The sequence below is a fragment of the Erythrolamprus reginae genome, chromosome 2 (genome assembly GCF_031021105.1).
Source record: "Erythrolamprus reginae isolate rEryReg1 chromosome 2, rEryReg1.hap1, whole genome shotgun sequence".
In the NCBI taxonomy this organism is placed as follows: domain Eukaryota; kingdom Metazoa; phylum Chordata; class Lepidosauria; order Squamata; family Dipsadidae; genus Erythrolamprus; species Erythrolamprus reginae.
This window is the reverse complement of record NC_091951.1, coordinates 150,702,822-150,720,781: the sequence shown is the minus strand read 5'-3', so window position 1 is coordinate 150,720,781 and position 17,960 is coordinate 150,702,822. Positions and strand designations below refer to the sequence as shown.

The window sequence follows — 17,960 nt, the reverse complement described above, 5'->3', positions numbered from 1 at the left end:
AGATCTTCAGTTTAAAAAAGATTTTACACTTTGAAAAACCCACCTTTTCCTATGGAAAACCCACTCATGGTTTGACTAGCTGTTACAATAAAAGTAGTAGATTTGGAATAAAGGTGGAAAACGGTCTTTAATTGAGACAGGCCACTTGAGACAGGTCAGGTTCTGATATCTTTGTGCGATTATTTGCTGTAGGTAGAGCAAAGTAATGCTAGGTGGCATTTGTAAGAGAACATACACAATGTCTCCTAAGTGCAGAAAGAGAATTAGATTTGGAGAAGACATCATAATATATGCATTGCTCTCTTATAAAGCTGTACGAACTGTGACAAGGAATCACTACCATGTTGGAGAATAGCCAGCTAATGGCCAAACTAAGAAATGCTATTCTATGGCTTAAAACATTTTTTTCAGCCTGTTCTCATACAAGCTGTTTCTTTAGCACCCATATGGTATAATGAGTATCTCGCTCCTGCTCCCCTTCTGGAAGTACAAGAATCAGTGGAAGGGAAATGTTTTGCATTGTGAAATGTGAATGGCACAGGCATGATTTATTCTCTATATCAATGTTTCCCAACCTTGGCCACTTGAAGAGTCTGCGGAGAGGGGCGGCATACAAATCTAAATAAATAATAAATAAATAATAATAAGATAACTGGACTTCAACTCCCAAAATTCCCCAGCCAGCATTTGCTGGCTGGGGAATTCTGGGAGTTGAAGTCCAGATATCTTCAAGTGGCCAAGGTTTGGGAAACACTGCTCCATATAACGTATCCCAAACTGGGATAGATCAACTTCTTCCATTCACCATTTTCATCTATTATTATACAGAAAATTCATAATGCAGTTTTGCATTTCTCAATCGCATACGTGGCATGCCAGCTAGGTTTTACTCAGCTGCCTTGTATAAATTTGCTGGTGATGATATAACCCAGCTCTCTGTAACTATGTGGGATGCAGTTGTGAATCTTGGTAATTACAATCTGAATACTAAATAAATATTTTCTTACTGGCAGAATACGAAATTAATTTAGTGGAATGCATCTCCCTTCCTGAAATAGGGAAGGAATCCATGAAAACTGAGTAGCAGACCAGAGCTGCCCTTGTAGGTTCATGTACTGAGGCAAAAGACTGGAGAATATCAGCAGATAACTTCCTGAACTTCAGAGATTTGAGCTCAAATCTCAGCAATAAAAAGAATACTTTAGATTACTTAATACTCTTTCTCATTACTTGAGTTTATGTCTTGGCAAAAGTCTGCTCTCATAATTTATTTATTTATTAATTACATTTCTATCCCGCCCTTCTCGAGATGACTCAGGGTAGCGTATAACATTAAATATAACAATATACAAGAAATCTAAATAACTATAAAATTATGAAAATTTACTAAAAAATCACATTTTAAAAGATAATATCGGACACCACTCAATTTTTAATAGTTTTTAGTATTTATTTTATTTATTTATTGGATTTGTATGCCGCCCCTCTCCGTAGACTCGGGGCAGCTAACAACAATGATAAAAACAGCATGTGACAATCCAATAATAAAACAACTAAAAACCCTTATTATAAAACCAAACATACACACAAACCTACCATGCATAACTTGTAATGGCCTAGGGGGAAGGAATATCTCAACTCCCCCATGCCTGGCAGTATAAATGAGTCCTGAGTAATTTACAAAAGACAGTATAGTAGTTGATATCCAATGTATCATTTGTGGTTGTTCTTTCATAGTTATTATTAACTGTATTTATATATTTTACCTTAACTGACCAATATAAGAGGTGCCCTATTAACATATATATGTTCTTTTAAAAACAGGGCTTTTGGTTTCTGTCTTGATGATACTAAGACTATTTGATTGCATTATTAGTGAGATACATGATAGAAGTACTGTCTACTATGGTAGTAGTAGAACAATTCTTCCTCTTCTGTCAGTAAGAACTACTGATCAAGGGGCAGGGGAAACAAGCATAGCTCTTCAGTCCCAAACGTTTGTGAATGCTACTTCAGTTTGCTTTGGGAATTTTTTCATATGCTGCATCTTGATGTGAAAATAAAGAAACTGTGCAGAGATTGCTTGAACTAATTGTTTAATCTCATTTCTCCATAGAATCCTGTACAACCTGCGGTACTTAGGCCAGGCCAATGTAGGAAAGGTGACACTATATTTCGAAAAGGGGGGGGGGGGGCGGTTGTTCAGTTTTCAATCCTACTTTTAGGTCTGCATTTTTCTCACATTTTGTTCATCTCTTGGTTTCTTTTCCAGTATGGAGGCAAAGGCATATTAGACGTAGGCATAACCATGGTGTTAGATAAGCATTTATCACAGCAGGTAAGATTAATGCTGGGAATAAGAGATGAATGTTTCTCAAACTACTTTCCTTTCCTCTTGAATCATTATTTTAAGTTATGTTTTTTAAACTAGCAGATTGAATCTTGATCACTACAGCCCATTTTTATGTCAATCTTAATAATTTAATTAATAGTCAATAGGGATTTAGAAACTAGGGCTATTCGAAATGAGAAAACACCACAGGTGACAAGGCTTAAATTTTAGATAAAAAACATGTTCTGTGCAACAAATTTTGTAAAGAAAAGTACTGTATCTAAGTTAAAGGCAGAACATGGTTGAACTTTTGTTTTTAATTGAGAAATGCCATTAAATTATGTATCAGAAGTAAATCAAGTATCAGAAGTCCACCGTTTGAGTCCAAGCTTTGATTTTTCCATCATCTTCTCAGCACATTTCTCTTTCTCTGCTACTTCTCATCCCTGAACATGTGTTGCAAAATGTGCGCATATCAAGTTCATGCCTGGAGAAAACATCTGGGCTTGAATCTGGGCACAGACTTGCACAGTCCTTACTGCTTTATGACAGTGCAAGAATGGAATGTTTTACATATACTTTTTTTGTGGTGTCTTTGGAGATTCCTCAGTCATCCTGTTCATGATTGTCACAAAGGTGCTTTATCAAAAGGCAAACTGGACTTTTCGCCTCTCATCCAGTTCTGAAAAGCTGCTTTGGATGAGAAGCAAAGCATCTTCAAAAAACCCCCAGAAAGTCCGGTTGCTTCTTGAAAAAGCAACTTTGAGACCTTTTTTTGTGATGGTCATTGAGCCAACAGCAGTTGTTAAATGAACACAGTGGTCATAAAATGAATGTCTCCATCCTAAAGTGAACATTGCAGTCATAAAGTGAATGTCGTGGTGGTTAAATTAACCACTTGTTCGCTATGGGATATTTTTTCCCCAGATTAGAAGTAAACAGCAATTTTTGCCAAAAATGTTGTAAACTGTGGTTTTATGTCCATGGGATGCTGCAGACAGCCATAAATGTAGGCCAGTTGCCAAACACTCAAAATGCAGTCGTGTGACTGGGGGAGGGGGTGTAGAGGGCTGCCATTAGAACTTTGGAACTTAGTTGTAAGTACTATTTGAAATAGTTGCTAAGAGACCCGCCACAAGTTGAGGACTACCTGTCTGGCCTCTGTTTTAGTTCAGTATCCCAATTTTCCCTAGTTTTGAAAAGTTTAAGGAACATAAATTTAGGTCACTCTAGCAATACTAGCCAGCAAAATCCATTAAATACATCTAATTTTGGAATAATGTTTAGCTATCGGAAACAACTGCAGATCTGTAATAAGTAGAATATGTTTATATTATCCAAGCCACTATCAATAGTGAAAACTGTACCCAAAACATCTACAGGAAGATGCTAAAATTGCCTGTTCCTGGTTTACCTGTAATTTAAGTGATGGCTGACTTTGGCAACCAGTGTTAAGCTGGACTGGCTTGTTCAACTTGTCATTATAGCTCATTTGGTTGTGTGGGTTTTTAATGATTTAGATATCAATTCAACACATTCAATTCATGCTCTGCGACATTGGGGATAAGCAAAAATGTGATCATTGCATATAGAACTGTTTAAAAGTCATGCTGCTACATTAATGAAACTTTCAAATTCTTGGTTTTCATTGGGTTTTTTTTAAATATCTGCAGAAATTGAGTTAGCTCTTAAAAGTGGTAAATTCAGTGATCTGTAAAGTGATTCATCTGAATCTATGTTGTTATATTGTCTGGGTAGAAGAAAGAAACAGGAAAATTGCAAACATAGCAAGTCTAATTTTAAGTTTCTTTTAGGGACACTTTGTTATTTAATAGCATTATTAAGAGTTGTAATATTTTTTTAGGAAATTTTATTCGATGTCAAAGAAACTGAAGTAATTGTTCAACACAAAACGACTTCAAAGGTTAGAATGTGTGTTTGCTGACTGCTTGATAATAATAATTTATTAGACTTGTATGCCGCCCCTCTCCGAAGATCATGCCTTCTTAATTTATCGCCTTTACTTTTTATAATCTGGGCAAGACATTCTTTAAAATAGACACTGGAAATGTTTCGAAGTGTAGTTATTTTATAATTGTGGATCTAATCTTTGTCTTGATTGACTTTCAAGTAAAAATAATTCAAAAAAATGAGCGTTGACCAATGCTTTAACTGCAAATTGTTGCCATTTTCAGGTTCTTTTCCATTATCCTTACACAGACATTTCCTGTGTGGGACGCCGTCTGGATAACCATAATGTATTTGCTTTCTGTTGCTTGTAAGTTTTATTTTGAAAAACCATCCACATGTGGTGACATATTTCAAGACTATATTTACCAGCCCCATTAATCATGTAGTAGTGGTAGTAGTAATAACAGTAGTAGTAAATTTTAGTGCAGGGTGTATCCACCAATTACATTCAAATGTTTCAGTGTGCCCTGTACTAACAATATAGGAATCTTAAGGATTTCCTTATTGGATTTTGTGAATCATGTTAATTACCTGTTTAGCACATATTCCACCAAAGTACCTCTTTATGATTAAATATTCCCTTCCACATACAATGTTATCTTGAATACATTGGGTTGTTGAAAACTAGCTTGTATCCAAGGTTATTAGGTTACCTCCATGAAAAAACCAAGTAATCGGTTGTATTGATGGCTTAATTTATCACTTAGATCCATTAGAGCAGTGGTTCCCAGCCTTTTTTTGGCCATGCCCCACCTAAGCATCTCTAAAGCCCTGATGCCCCCCTGCCCATGACATATAATTCTTACTATTCAAAAAGTGAACTCATCACGCGGAAGAAGCCTAAAAGGCCATTAACTTAGTTTAAACAAGGTTCCAATTGCCCCCCTCAAAAATCAAATTGCCCACCTGTAGGGTGTGCACCCATTGGAACCAGGGCATTAGAGGAATGGTATTGCATACAGGCAATTAAGTCATATGCCATCTTAAATGTACTGAATATCTAAAGTTACCATCTTTACTTTATAGAGCTTCCCCTGACTCTCCAGAAGATAGCACTTTTGATTGCCTAGTTTTTGAATCAAATTCCGAAGAGGAAAGTGGGGAAATCATCAAACGGATTGGTAAGGAATATGCTTTGGAATACGTGTTGTAGTAATGGCTCTTGTATTGTTAAGATGTATTACTCTATACTTCACAGCTTTACCTCTTCTGCAACTTTCTTCCACTTAGGCATTCTCCAGAATACATAGGTTGGGATGGGCTGCTGCATTAATCAGAGTCCTGTTGCATTAATGAAATTCTGCTAAGGCAAATCAGCTATGTCCCAAGTATATACTGTACAGCATAAAGCTAATAGTTCTTTTATATGATCACTTTAGTTAGGGTTTTAAATTAATCCATTCTTACATTTCAAATACCTGTTAACAGCATGATAACATAATAAAAAAGTAAACAAAGGCAGCATATTTAACATAATGTGCTTCTGTAATATTTGATGTCTGGAGTTTTACAAACTTGTATCAATTTTGTTTCATTAACTGTTGGACTAAACATTCCTAGAACTAAAATCCAAAATGTTCTTTAGATTGGTATCAATTACACATCTAGCATGAAAGTATTTATGAATATAGCAGTAAGCTATATATGTGTCCAAAAGATAATTCAAGACATGACAAATTGTGTTTGTTTCCTTAGCTGCTGGATTTAAACATACAGAATGGTTTGTCTGACAGATGTGATGTTTTGCTGCTGGGCTTCTATCTATCTTTGGAACGTCACTGGCCTGCTAAAGCCTAATATCAATCAGTAATATCTTGATGGGCCAACTCTTCGATTATGAAGTCGCTTGGTACAGATTAAAATTCTGTCAAGATACAATTGTTCTAGATAAATCAAACAAAAGACTCAATTGCTTTTTCAAATGTTTACATTGCCTATTTTTCAAAATGGAATAAAATCAAGCTGAAGCAATAGATTGTTTGCATAAGGTAGCGTATCTACATGGAAAACAAGACCGGTTTGATAAAACAAATAACTGAACAGTTTCTGAGCAGGCAACTTTACAATTTTCTTTAAATTTAAAATACCCATTCTGAGTTATTTAACAAGACAAAATCCTAAAACAATCTGTAAATTTATATTCTCAATGGGTTGAAATATCTGGAACAGCTTACTTTTTTAAGAGGCAGCACAGAAAGCTGGACTGCTCTTACCTAGTTTCATTTCCATGAGTCACCTAATTAGCCTAGAAACAAGGCTGAAATAATTCTGTAAACCAAGAAATTAAGTAGCATTTCCAAGTTCCTAAATTATTCTGCCAACATAAAAGTCAAAATCAGAAAGACTATTTACTGACTTGTTACATAATTGCTGGAAACTATTACTGCAATTGGGGATAAATACAAAGCATAAACATGCTTCAACTTGATTTGAAACCCAAGTAGAAATGCTACTTTCCCCACAACAATGACAGGACTCATGTGAATGTAAAACATTTAATTTAAAAATGTCGACACTACAATATATAAAATAGCTATTATAAATGCACATAGTGTATTCTATAGCTGCCAGATTTACTTTTTTTTTAAGGAAACTGTAAGTTACACTGTGGTTAAGACTTGTACTTTACCCCTTTAGAAAGTCCACATTCTGTCACAGTGATGTATGGTCAGACTTAACAGCCCCAATTGTTAAACACTTGAATCAAGTTATAACCAGTTTTATTGCAAAAGGACCCTGTACACATTTATATCAATTCTAGTACCTTACAATTTTAGCTACCCAACAAGTCATTAACATACAGAAACATGCATGAAAAGCAAGAAAGATCACCCATCCCTTCTGCATATTAGCAACTTGTCACTACTGAGCAACAGGGCTCACATCACTGAGTTTTATGTGAACAGTCACTGTGAGCATTCATCCTGAGTGAAAGATGGAATGACTTAAGTACAAATGTAACATATTATAAACAATTTCATACAAAAAAAAGTCACAAATTGAAACCAAAGTATTTTACAGAATTTACTACAAAACACCATAAAAACTGCTTCCTTTTCAAGCCCTCTCGCCCCGTATCCTACGAGCCAACTGGATGTCTTTGGGCATAATGGTAACTCTCTTGGCATGGATGGCGCAGAGATTTGTGTCTTCAAACAGACCCACCAAATAGGCTTCGCTGGCCTCCTATGTGAAAGATAAAAAACAAGGTATCAGTTAGACCAGGGGTCTCCAAACTTGGGAACTTTAAGACTTGTGGACTTCAACTCCCAGAATTCTCCAGCCAGCATAGCACGGGTTAGACAGTAACCTATAAGGACACATTACTCCTGTCCCTACATAAAAGAATAGTAGTCCTTGAATAGATTCATACCTGCAGTGCACCAATGGCTGCGCTCTGGAACCTTAAGTCTGTCTTGAAATCTTGGGCAATCTCCCTCACAAGCCTCTGAAAGGGAAGCTTGCGAATCAAAAGTTCTGTTGACTTTTGGTAACGTCGAATCTCACGCAGTGCCACAGTGCCAGGTCTGAAAAAAAATTTGGGGGGGGGGGAGGAGAGGGAGAAAGGAGTTAAGCCAGTCTGTTCACAGCATTATAAAAACTCCAGGAAATTTCTAAATAGTTTCAAAGAAGTAAAAATACAAACTACATAAAAGTTAAAAAAAAAAAACCCCACTAGTCAACTTGGCCTGGTTCAGCAGCAGTGAGGCACTTATAATATAAGCAAGGCTAACGCTAAAATCACAGCAGCAGAAGCTCACTTCGTTTACAATGCGCACCACTCCCTTCTTAATCCTTTTTAATTTCCACAGACCGGCTTGGCGGTTGTCCTAAAAAACACATTCCAGATTTTGTTTTGTCTCTTAATTACCTGTAGCGATGAGGTTTCTTGACTCCGCCAGTAGAGGGGGCGCTTTTCCTAGCAGCTTTAGTAGCCAGCTGTTTACGTGGAGCTTTGCCACCAGTGGATTTACGGGCAGTCTGCTTGGTACGGGCCATTTTGCTTCACTCTTCTGGAAAAAAAACCGCACATAAATCCCACGAACGGTCGGACGGGGCAGCTTTCTTCAAATTTCCCAAAGTCCCTCGGGCCTAAGTGGGGCTTTCCGGCGCACTTCAGCCTCCGTCTCTACTCGTGCTCCTCCTCCCCGAGACGGAAACGCTTTGGCGGGAGGGGAGGGCAGGTGTCGGGAGTCGTCGCTCTCCATGCGGGCACAGGGCCAAGGCGCACCGCCAGGAACTCTCCCTCTCTCGCTTGCCCACGCTTGCTCCCCTTCTGCTGTTCCCAGCCCCGATTAACTCCCGCCGGCACGAAGTCTCCGGCCGACCCAGAACAAAGCGGCCTTCCACCGCTCCACCCACTGGTCACAGCATTTGCTCCCCCAAAGCGCGGGGATCCTCTTTCTTCTCTCCCACCCCCTTACCGCCCCCCTCCCACCCGAAACTCACCTCTTCCGCGAACAAATCCTTTTTTCGAGAAAAAAAAATAATCCTCCACTTCCGCTGTAAATACACGATCGGCACGTACCGCACAGCCCTCGTAGAAACCTTAACTGTCCCCCTCCCTCTGCTGGGATGCTGCCTTTATAGAGGGAGGGAACCTAAAACGTCACGACGTCACAATACAGACACGCGACGCGCGGAGCTATTGGCATCTGCTTTCGCCGGCGCCATGACGTTAGCTGATACAAAGACAGTTTCCCCGCATCCTGCGCGCGATTGGATGGAAGCTCGAAACCCCATTGGTTGTTAAAGTCGCGCGGCGATTGGCTACCGTGGGCCGGAGCAAACCAATGACAATTGCAGCGAAGCTGGTGGTTCTCATTGGACAATAGAAAACATGGTTTGGATCCTACTTTTTGTTACAAAGCTCTACAATGGAAAGTCAATGGGAAAGAAAAGCAGCCCGTTCTGAGTGTCCTGGAGTCAATGGGGAGGGCAAATTAGAAAAAACACAGCGTGGCAAATAGGAAGGGGATGTGAAATGAAAGCAGAGGTAGGAGGACGTAGTTGATTGTACCTGACGTTCGTTTGCCGTCATATCAAATTTTATTTTTCAAAGTTTCTTTGTTATCTGTAAATAAGGAACATTTATAAAGTTCAGTTATAAGCAGCACATAAACCACAACTTTTCATTTCATTTTCCTAATATTGTACTTTTAACATGACAACTAACATATACCAAGGTTTCTTAATTTTAAAATCCTCAAAGAAATAACATGAAATATAGAATTGGTTTGTATAATATTTTAGCAGCAAAACTAACACATTGCATATGTACAAAATGTTTAATGACAAAACAGATCAGTCTGATTACAAAGAATCAAGCTAGACTTTATGACAGTTGGGCTGTTGCGTGTAAAGTACAATGTTAATAGTGTATTTTAAATATAAAATGCATACCAAGTTAAATTTGGCAAGTTTGGTCTAGTCTAGTGGGTAAGGCACCAGCTAGAAATCTCGAAACCATAAATTCTAGCTCCACCTTAGCTATGAAAGCTGTCTGGATGATTTTGGACCTGTCATATACATATATATAAATACAACTGTCTAATAAAACACATCAAAATTATAAAAAAACAATATTTTTTAAAATGTAATTGTGTAGCAATTATGGATCCTATGGCTAATTTCTAGCCACTTACAGGAGGAACATGGGTACAAATCAATAATTATGTTATTCTTAAATTAGGTTAACAAAGCAGAAAAGAAACTACTAGTATGCTTATCAATAAATTTGCAATCTTTATTTGTTTTAGCATTATTGCTACACTAGAATGCCTCTCAACAAAACATACTTAATGTAATGCATAACCAACCAGATCTTTAAAAAACAATAGGTACTGTTTTACAAATCAGATTTGAAGTTAGAAAAAACCCCGGATATAATTAACAATCTTATTTCAATTCAATTCACACAGAGACTATATATATTCTTCCAATATATTGCCAGTACTAGATACGGTACGGTAGAAAGTAATATCAACCATAATTACATTTTCAAGTGTAGATAAATACAATTAAAAGCAACTTTTTATTTCATTTTAAGAAACTTACTTCATTATAGAACTAGCACAGGCAACATATAACCTCCCAGATGCTCTTAAGAATCGTTTAATTCTTTATTTATAGGACCATTTAAACCTTTCCTTTTGCCCTGATAAATATGTTTGATCAATGTTTTTAAAGAAAAGATAGGTAATGCATAGGAGTTCTCTAGCCTAAATTTTAAACCCTTGCCATTTTGAAGTTAAATGTGGCTATTGAGCAACAGGTGGATTAAATAGTGGAACATTGGGCAATGTTTTTGAAAAAGAGGTGGGGTTCTACTATACCAATTTAGAACAATAATAAAATTCTTATGCAAGTAAAAAAAAATTTATCCAGCCAAACCACAATCCTATGCTCTAGATTTCTGGTTCCCAACGTGGAGCCCACGCCCCACAGAGGGACAATTTGATTTTTAATGGGGGCAATTGGAATCTTGTTTAAACCAAGTTAATGGCCTTTTAGGCTTCCTCTGCATGTATAGAGTTCACTTTTTGAATAGTAAAAAGTATATGTCACGGATGGGGGCATCAAGGTTTTAGAGATGCTTGGGTGGGGCATGGCCAAAAAAAAGGTTGGGAACCACTGCTCTAGATCCTAACACTCAGCAATAAAAAGAGTTACAAAGCCTGCTTCAATCAATCTTCACCACTAATGTTTCAGTACAATAGAAAGTAGTTTGATTTTTTTAAAATAATGGTATAATCATCATGGAGAAGAGTGCTAATCAATTTGTATTGTCCCATATTAGCTCCAAATCATTATGCATACTCTTCTGCTGTTTCATTAATTACCTTAGTAGCTGTTGTGAATTTGTACTTTGGTTGTTCCACAAATATAGTAAATAAGAAGCTTAACTGTGGTGATAGTTGTTGTATTCTATCCATAGCAGGAATATGTAATTTTACTAGATATGACTGATGTGCCAATTGTGTTCATATCTATGATGAAAGGACCTGGAAGTGGTAACTCATGCTTTCATCATCAGATGATAGATACTGCAATATACTCTGCTTGGGACTTTGAAAACGGAAATTAGCAATAGCACTCAGAAGTATTTACCCCTTCACAATGCTTTACAGCCCTCTAAGTGGTTTACAGAGTCAACATAAAGCCCCAACAATCTGAGTCCTCATTGCTGCAAAATGCAGCTGGCTATGTACTGGCAACCAAGAACTGCTTCAAACATATCACATCAATGTTGTAGATCAGTGATGGCGAACCTTTTTTTCTTCGGGTGCCAAAAGAGTGTGTGCATGTGCTATCACACATGCGCGAGTGCCCACACCCATAATTCAGTGCCTGGGGAGGAAAACAACTCCCCTCTTTGGCCCTCTGGAGGCCAAAAATGGCATGTTTCCTAACTTCGGGGGGCCCCAGTAAGGTTGTGTTTCACCTACCCCAGGCTCCAAAGGCTTCCCCCATTTCCCAGAGGCTCTCTGGAAGCCAAAAATGCCCTTCCAGAGCCTCTGTGCCAGCCAAAAATCAGCTGGCCAGCACACACATGCACGTTGGAGCTGAGCTAGGGCAACAGTTCGCATGCCAGCAGATATGGCTCACGTGTCACCTGTGGCACCTGTGCCATAGGTTCACTATCGCTGTTGTAGATGGTGTAGTGGAGTGATGGCAAACCTTTTTTTGCTCAGGTGTTGAAAAGGTGTGTGTGCGCGCAATAGCAGACGTGTGCATGCCTACATCCATAATGCAATGCCCTTCCTCCGCACATGCAAACACACACACACCCGCACTGCTAGATACTGTATGACAATGTTTCTTACTGACTTATTCTCACTTGGATATATGAATGATCATTGTTCTTATTTTCATTACAATATTATAAATTACAGTAAGTCCACAATTTATCTGTATACAGTAGAAATTCAGTAAATCTATACAATGTTTTCTTGATCCTAGATAATAGCCAAAAAACAACACAGTATTTCATTTTTCATATTGCCTAGGTTTACTTATCAAATAAACTACCATTTTTGAGTTGTATATCTATAGCTATATATCTATATATATATCCCCTGCTGAGTATAATACTTTACTTCACACACTCATCATGCCCCAAAGTAATTTATAAACGATAGTGGTTGGCTCCATACAATAACAAATGGTGTGCTTAAGCATTATATGTGAACCAGTCATTCCTAGACTCCAATAAAGATTAAATAGAATGAGATTAAATATAATGATCAGCTCTCCTTAAACTAATCTGGAGAATTACATTGAAGAAAGTTTGATTGTCATACTTAACTGAAATAATATATTTTAGATATTACTAAAGATGCTAAAGAACTGAGAAAGACTATCAAAAGCTTTGCTCAGATGTTAGAAAATGGTTTAATCCTAAAAATATGTTATATATTTAAAACAAACCAAACAAAATATTTAAGGGAAAATACATTAAGGTCCATGAAACAAAACATCACAAAGATTTCAAATGAAGATCCAAAATTTAATTCAATTCAATTCAATTTATTAGATTTGTATGCCGCCCCTCTCCGTAGACTCGGAGACTCCGTAGACTCGTTAATGCATTTGTATTGCATTAACAGTACAGAACAATACATATACCAGGATTTACTTTTAAGGAATATATATGGAACATGGCAGTATACAAATAACATGGTATTGTTTGCTTATTGGAAAGGGTAAATATTTTGACTCATGCCACCTTAACTTTAGGGACAAAGTAAGAATTGTAAAGGTTTTTGTATGTAAAGTGTAACCATATGATTAAGTGCCACCAAATCATTGTTTACTCTTTAGAACAACATAGATTTTTCTGTGATTACCATATGAGTAATCAAATGTGGTCATGACATGTTATAACAAAGATGAAGTATTGTTATGGCATAGATTTGTCAAGGTACCGCTAACTTATATTATTATAGGGAAGCCTTGTGGCACTCATCATTTTTCTTATGGCAAAATATTTGATAGATCAGAATCCAGTAGTAACTCAAATATATGAAATTAAACTTTTGCTTCAGGATCAACAATCCCACTGTTTTTATTGTAACAACATATATAATTTGTAGATTTGTGAGATAATTTTGAGGGCGCTGTCTCTCTGTGTTGGAATACCAATGTGTTATCCAAAGAAAAGATCATACCTAGCATGTTATTTTTCTTTTTAATAAACTGGACTTCTTACAAATTTATTTTAGTATGACAGCGAACCATAATCCTTTAGCATAACCACCTAAATTGCACTCTTAATTCACACTCACTAGCAAATCTTACAGCATCTAGCAATATTTACTTCCAGATTAATAATGGTAACATGGAGAAATGACAGTACTGTATTTACGGAAGGGACGTAATTAAACGATTCACAGCTGGCGAAACAGCAACTTTGCTTACATTTTTTTCGAAGGCAATCCATGGACGGATTGCTTCTGAATACAACTCCTATAAATCCCTGCGCTGTTACAATATCCGGGACAGGAAGCGCAGAGCCCCTCTGTATTTGTAGTTTCAAGGGCCGGAAGCCTACTAGAAGAAAAGGGGGATTTTCCGCCATCACCGGGACTACAAGCCCCAGCATGCTTTGGGTAACCCGGGGCGGTAATGGCGGCGGCAGCGCCTGCGCATTGCGGTCTCCGTGCGGACCGCGCAGAGTGAATAATAAAGCTCTCCTCCTCGGTGGTAGCGGGTGGCGGAGGAGGGAGCGGAGGGCAGGAGCATGTCGAAGGGCCCGGTAGGGACCGGGCCTCCTGCGACCGGGCCGGTGGCGCCCGCCAGCGCGCTCCAAGCGCAGCCCGAGAAGCCGCAGCACTACACGTACGTAGCGAGAACACCCGCAGCCGCTTCTTAGTGCTGCTGCTGTCGCCGCCGCACCCCTCCGCCCGGCGCCTGCCCGCCCGCGCGCCACACACGCCTGACGTCAGCGGGCAGCGTGCGGCACGCGCGCACGGAAACAAACGGCCCGCCCGGAACCGGCTGAAACCGGTTGTGGTCGGTCTGGGCCGGAGGAATTTCGGCTATGGGAGGGGGCGGGGAAGGAGCGGGCAACCCCCCCCCTTCCAGCGCTTTTTTTGGTCCGGGCGGGCGCGCGCGCACACCTAACCGTCCCATAAACACAAACACACCCCACAGAGGCAAAGAGGCGCGCAGTGCCCAGGATGCGTTGCACCGCCTTCGCCCTACGGGTCCTTTGCTTCCCCGTTGGTCTTTAGGTTGCGGGGAGGGGGTGATGGTGCGGGTTTCAGTCTCTCTACTGACCCTCTTCGAGAGCCCCCTTCTTTTCGCCGTCACCTTCTTTTTTGTCTGATTGGCTAAACCTGCTGCCTCGCGCCTTCTGGCCGAGCGGTTGACAGGACGAGTCGTTCCGTTCAAATGAAATACTCCTCGGATACTCGGAAAGTTCGTGATCCGAACGTCCTGGTGGGGGAAAATGAGGGGTGTCTTGTCGCCAGTGTCCATAAACTGGCTTTTCGGTACTCATGGTCTTGTCTCGTGGAACCGAGAGCATCCTGAGTGAAACACTGTACAAAAGTACTGTGACTTTCCTCGCCATTTTCTTTCGCTGATGGCTGTCATTAGATGGGGGTGGGGGAGGCGTGTTTCTGGCCAAGCTTGCAAAATAAAACTTAAAAACATAAAGGGAACTGTACTTGGCTTTCTTTCTTTCTTTCTTTCTTTCTTTCTTTCTTTCCTTCCTCCCTCCCTTCCTTCCCTTCCTTCCTTCCTGCTTTGAACCCTCTGCAAAAGCAGTTCCTTAAGGAATTAAGGAATTCTGAGTCCTGTAGCGTATTGTGGGGAATAATCCCGCTTGCAGTCAAAATATATGGTCTTTGCAAAATAACAAAGCGTAAACAAATATTGTTATCTTCTGTTGATTTCGATAGAAAATGTTTTAATAGATCGACGTGAAGAGTTATGTCAAGTATTAGAATAAGTTGTCTCTTATATTTATAGGTTGCCCTCTTCTGTTCAGAATTCCCAATAATTTTGTATATCTGAGAGCAGTTGCTGTAGCAGCAGGTACAGGTATTTTAGATCTGTTGGTAAATACTGTGCTACTTTGGTATCTTGTAAATACATTATTGGTGACAGTTGATTTGTGATATTGTTATTTTGTATTGTTACTTTACTAGCAACACCTATTCCTACATCTATTTTATTGTATCTGGTAAAACGTGTTTTGCAGGGAATTGGTCATACATAACCTGTTCCACATTAATCTGAGGAATTCATTACTATGAGATGTGATGGGCACTGATTCAGATAGTTTGGGAAGGACTAAATAAATTAATGTGGGAGACATTAGAACGTTACCTTCATGAGGGTACCAGGCCACCAAATAACAGTTACAATGAGACAGTGATGGAAAGGGAATATGAAGGACTCCATGTCATGATTGTGAGCATCCTGAAGGCATTCTGGTTGGAGGCTGGAGAAACAGAATGGTAGACTAAAATGGGTCCTAATTCTGCAGGGATATTCAGATGATTGGTCAGTTGTGCTGCTAATGTCTCAAACCTATGAAAAACATAATAGAAAACTTTTAAATACATGCAATGCTGAGTATGTAATAGGATGATACCATGATTACTTAAGTCTCAACCTGTATGAATGATTGAAGAAACTGTCCTTAATTGCAAAACAGGAAGTTATAGATTAGACTCATATACCTGCTGTACATCATCACAACTTTGAATTGTTGAGATTCATGCATGTGATTATCAGACAGTAGGCAAATGGCAATTATAATGAAAGTCAGTATAATGTTAGCTGGTTTTTTCCTGGTTTTCATCACCTTCCACATCTTCCTTTGTATTCTCAAAATGCATTGGGATATTGGGAATCACATAGAGATGACACTTGGTGTATATGAGGCGCTGTAGAACCTCACTCTGTCCCTGTTTTCACTGCTTAAAATATCAGTGAAAAAAATCCGATTTAATTTCACTCAGTTTATTTCACAAAATGTGAAGTAAATTTATTTAACAAAACAAAAAAGAATAGCCATGTGAGCTGGTAGTAATCTGGTTCATAACAATGAATATTTTATTTATTTTGTTTTGAATTTGTTTATGCACATGTACAATTTAAAAATGACTTGTTAAAATTAGCTTTGACAAATTAAGTGATATTGTAAGAAGTTCATTGCACTACATCCAATTGTGTACATCTTCTAGTGCAAGGGTGTCAAACTTACGTCATCATGGCAGCATCACGTGGGATGTGCATGTGTGTGGCCAGCACGTGATCCGCGAGTCATGTGTTTGACAGCCCTGTTCCAGTGGAATAACATCTGTACCATAATGGGTTCTCATTCATCCCGGTGTCTTCCAGAATAGTTCTAGAGATTTGGGAGAAAATCTATAGCAGATGTTGGAAGTATATAAGGAACTTCAGGTTTAAGAGGAGGAAGGTGGGAGACTAATGCATAATCAAATGACCACATGTATGGAAAGTTTGTAGCTAATAGTTGGTTTTAGGTAGCTTTTTTAGATATTTACAGCATATACATGTTTGGATCGCACTTTCAAATGCAACAGATTTTACCTTTGATGTATTTGCTTTCCCTCATGTGTAACAGTTTATACTTTGCTGATGTTTTTGCAAACAGAGGATGTATCTCCTGTTCCTTCCAAACAATACCAGTGTAGTGTTGCTGCATCTTGTCCCTTAAGCGTCTGTCCAAATGCTGCTGAGGCATATTATTATAGGCATAAAATATGCCCATGTGTGTGGGAGAATTTTTTTTGACAGTCTGTTTCTTTTAGAGATATTTTTTGAATTATTACACACAACATTATAGTATGAATGTTGCCAGTCTTAAATAAGAAATTTGGTTCATGTACCAAATTTGTGAGTGTACCTGTGTGTGGGGGGGTGGGGGGTGGAAATTTTGCATTGCCTGCTTCCTGGGGATGAGAAGAGAGTGGCTGGTCCAAGATTACCCAGCTGTTTTTATGATCTAGGATTCACAATCTTCAGATTTATATCCTGATGCCTTAATCATGTCATCAAACCAATTGTGCCACAGTCAAGACTAGTACTGATTTGTAATTGTTATTCTCTATATTTTTAAAGTAGAAACTTTCAGTTGTGAATATGGAAGACACATACTATTGAGAGAAAAATATCTTTATAAAGAAAAACTTTAAAACTTTTCTTCCTCAAATCCAATATAAGATACTAGCTAGCCTGATATCTACATACCTACAGGTGAAACTCAAAAAATTAGAATATAGTGCAAAAGTTAATTTATTTCAGTAATGCAACTTAAAAGGCGAAACTAATATATGAGAGATACTCATTACATGGAAAGCAATATTGTTTAAGCCGTGATTTGTCATAATTGTGATGATTATGGAGTACATTTCATGAAAACTCCAAATCCACAATCTCAGAAAATTAGAATATTGCGAAAAGGTGCAATATTCCGGGTTCAAAGTGTCCCAAACGAATCAGCTAATAAAGCCATAATACCTGCAAGGAGTTTCTGAGTCTTTAAATGGTCTCTCAGTCTGATTGAGTAGAAATCATAATCATGGGAAAGACTGCTGACCTGACAGTTGTGCAGAAAACCATCATTCACACCCTCCATAAGGAGGGAAAGCCTCAAAAGATAATTGCAAACGAAACT

General features: G+C 38.5%; 3 protein-coding genes across 12 annotated transcripts in view; 2 read left to right on the top strand and 1 right to left on the bottom strand.

Moving 5' to 3' along the window:
• LOC139161152 (uncharacterized) overlaps window positions 1–6,274 on the top strand; it is a 31,678-nt gene extending 25,404 nt beyond the window's left edge. For 4 of the 6 annotated variants that reach the window (XR_011558075.1, XM_070739907.1, XM_070739906.1 and 1 more), the window contains 6 exons: window positions 2,117–2,162; window positions 2,273–2,338; window positions 4,197–4,256; window positions 4,528–4,610; window positions 5,330–5,424; window positions 5,999–6,274. Coding sequence is in view for 3 of the 6 variants with exons in the window: in XM_070739907.1 (XP_070596008.1) it covers window positions 2,117–2,162; window positions 2,273–2,338; window positions 4,197–4,256; window positions 4,528–4,610; window positions 5,330–5,424; window positions 5,999–6,033 (385 nt within the window). In the remaining 3 variants the exon portion in view is untranslated. The remainder of the gene's footprint in view (window positions 1–2,116; window positions 2,163–2,272; window positions 2,339–4,196; window positions 4,257–4,527; window positions 4,611–5,329; window positions 5,425–5,998) is intronic. The other 2 variants (XR_011558076.1, XR_011558074.1) reach the window with 1 other exon arrangement.
• Window positions 6,213–14,251, bottom strand: H3-3B (H3.3 histone B). Of its 2 annotated transcripts, XM_070739911.1 has the most exons (5): window positions 13,724–14,251; window positions 8,753–9,377; window positions 8,175–8,316; window positions 7,677–7,830; window positions 6,213–7,489 (listed from the first exon to the last, which is right to left on the bottom strand). In XM_070739911.1, the coding sequence occupies exons 3-5, from the start codon at window positions 8,300–8,302 to the stop codon at window positions 7,361–7,363; spliced, it is 411 nt and encodes a 136-aa protein (XP_070596012.1). In that variant the 5' UTR covers window positions 8,303–8,316; window positions 8,753–9,377; window positions 13,724–14,251; the 3' UTR covers window positions 6,213–7,360. The 2 variants fall into 2 exon arrangements, with proteins under 2 accessions (XP_070596012.1, XP_070596014.1); XM_070739913.1 differs by lacking the exon at window positions 13,724–14,251 and having other exon boundaries at window positions 8,175–8,313; window positions 8,753–8,895.
• The window catches only part of UNK (unk zinc finger), a 56,612-nt gene continuing 52,564 nt past the window's right edge, over window positions 13,913–17,960 (top strand). For 3 of the 4 annotated variants that reach the window (XM_070739905.1, XM_070739904.1, XM_070739903.1), the window contains exon 1: window positions 13,922–14,143. In XM_070739905.1, the coding sequence (XP_070596006.1) occupies window positions 14,046–14,143 (98 nt within the window). In that variant the 5' untranslated portion in view covers window positions 13,922–14,045. Of the gene's footprint in view, window positions 14,144–17,960 lie in introns of all 4 variants that reach the window. The other variant, XM_070739902.1, reaches the window with a different exon arrangement.

Coding starts and splice junctions, on each gene's coding strand:
- H3-3B (XM_070739911.1), bottom strand. CDS start 8,302: ATGGCCCGTACCAAGCAGACTGCCCGTAAATCCACTGGTGGCAAAGCT. Junction 7,831..8,174: donor AAGAAACCTCATCGCTACAG/GTAATTAAGAGA, acceptor ATTTTTTTTCAG/ACCTGGCACTGTGGCACTGC. Junction 7,490..7,676: donor CAGCCATTGGTGCACTGCAG/GTATGAATCTAT, acceptor TCTTTCACATAG/GAGGCCAGCGAAGCCTATTT.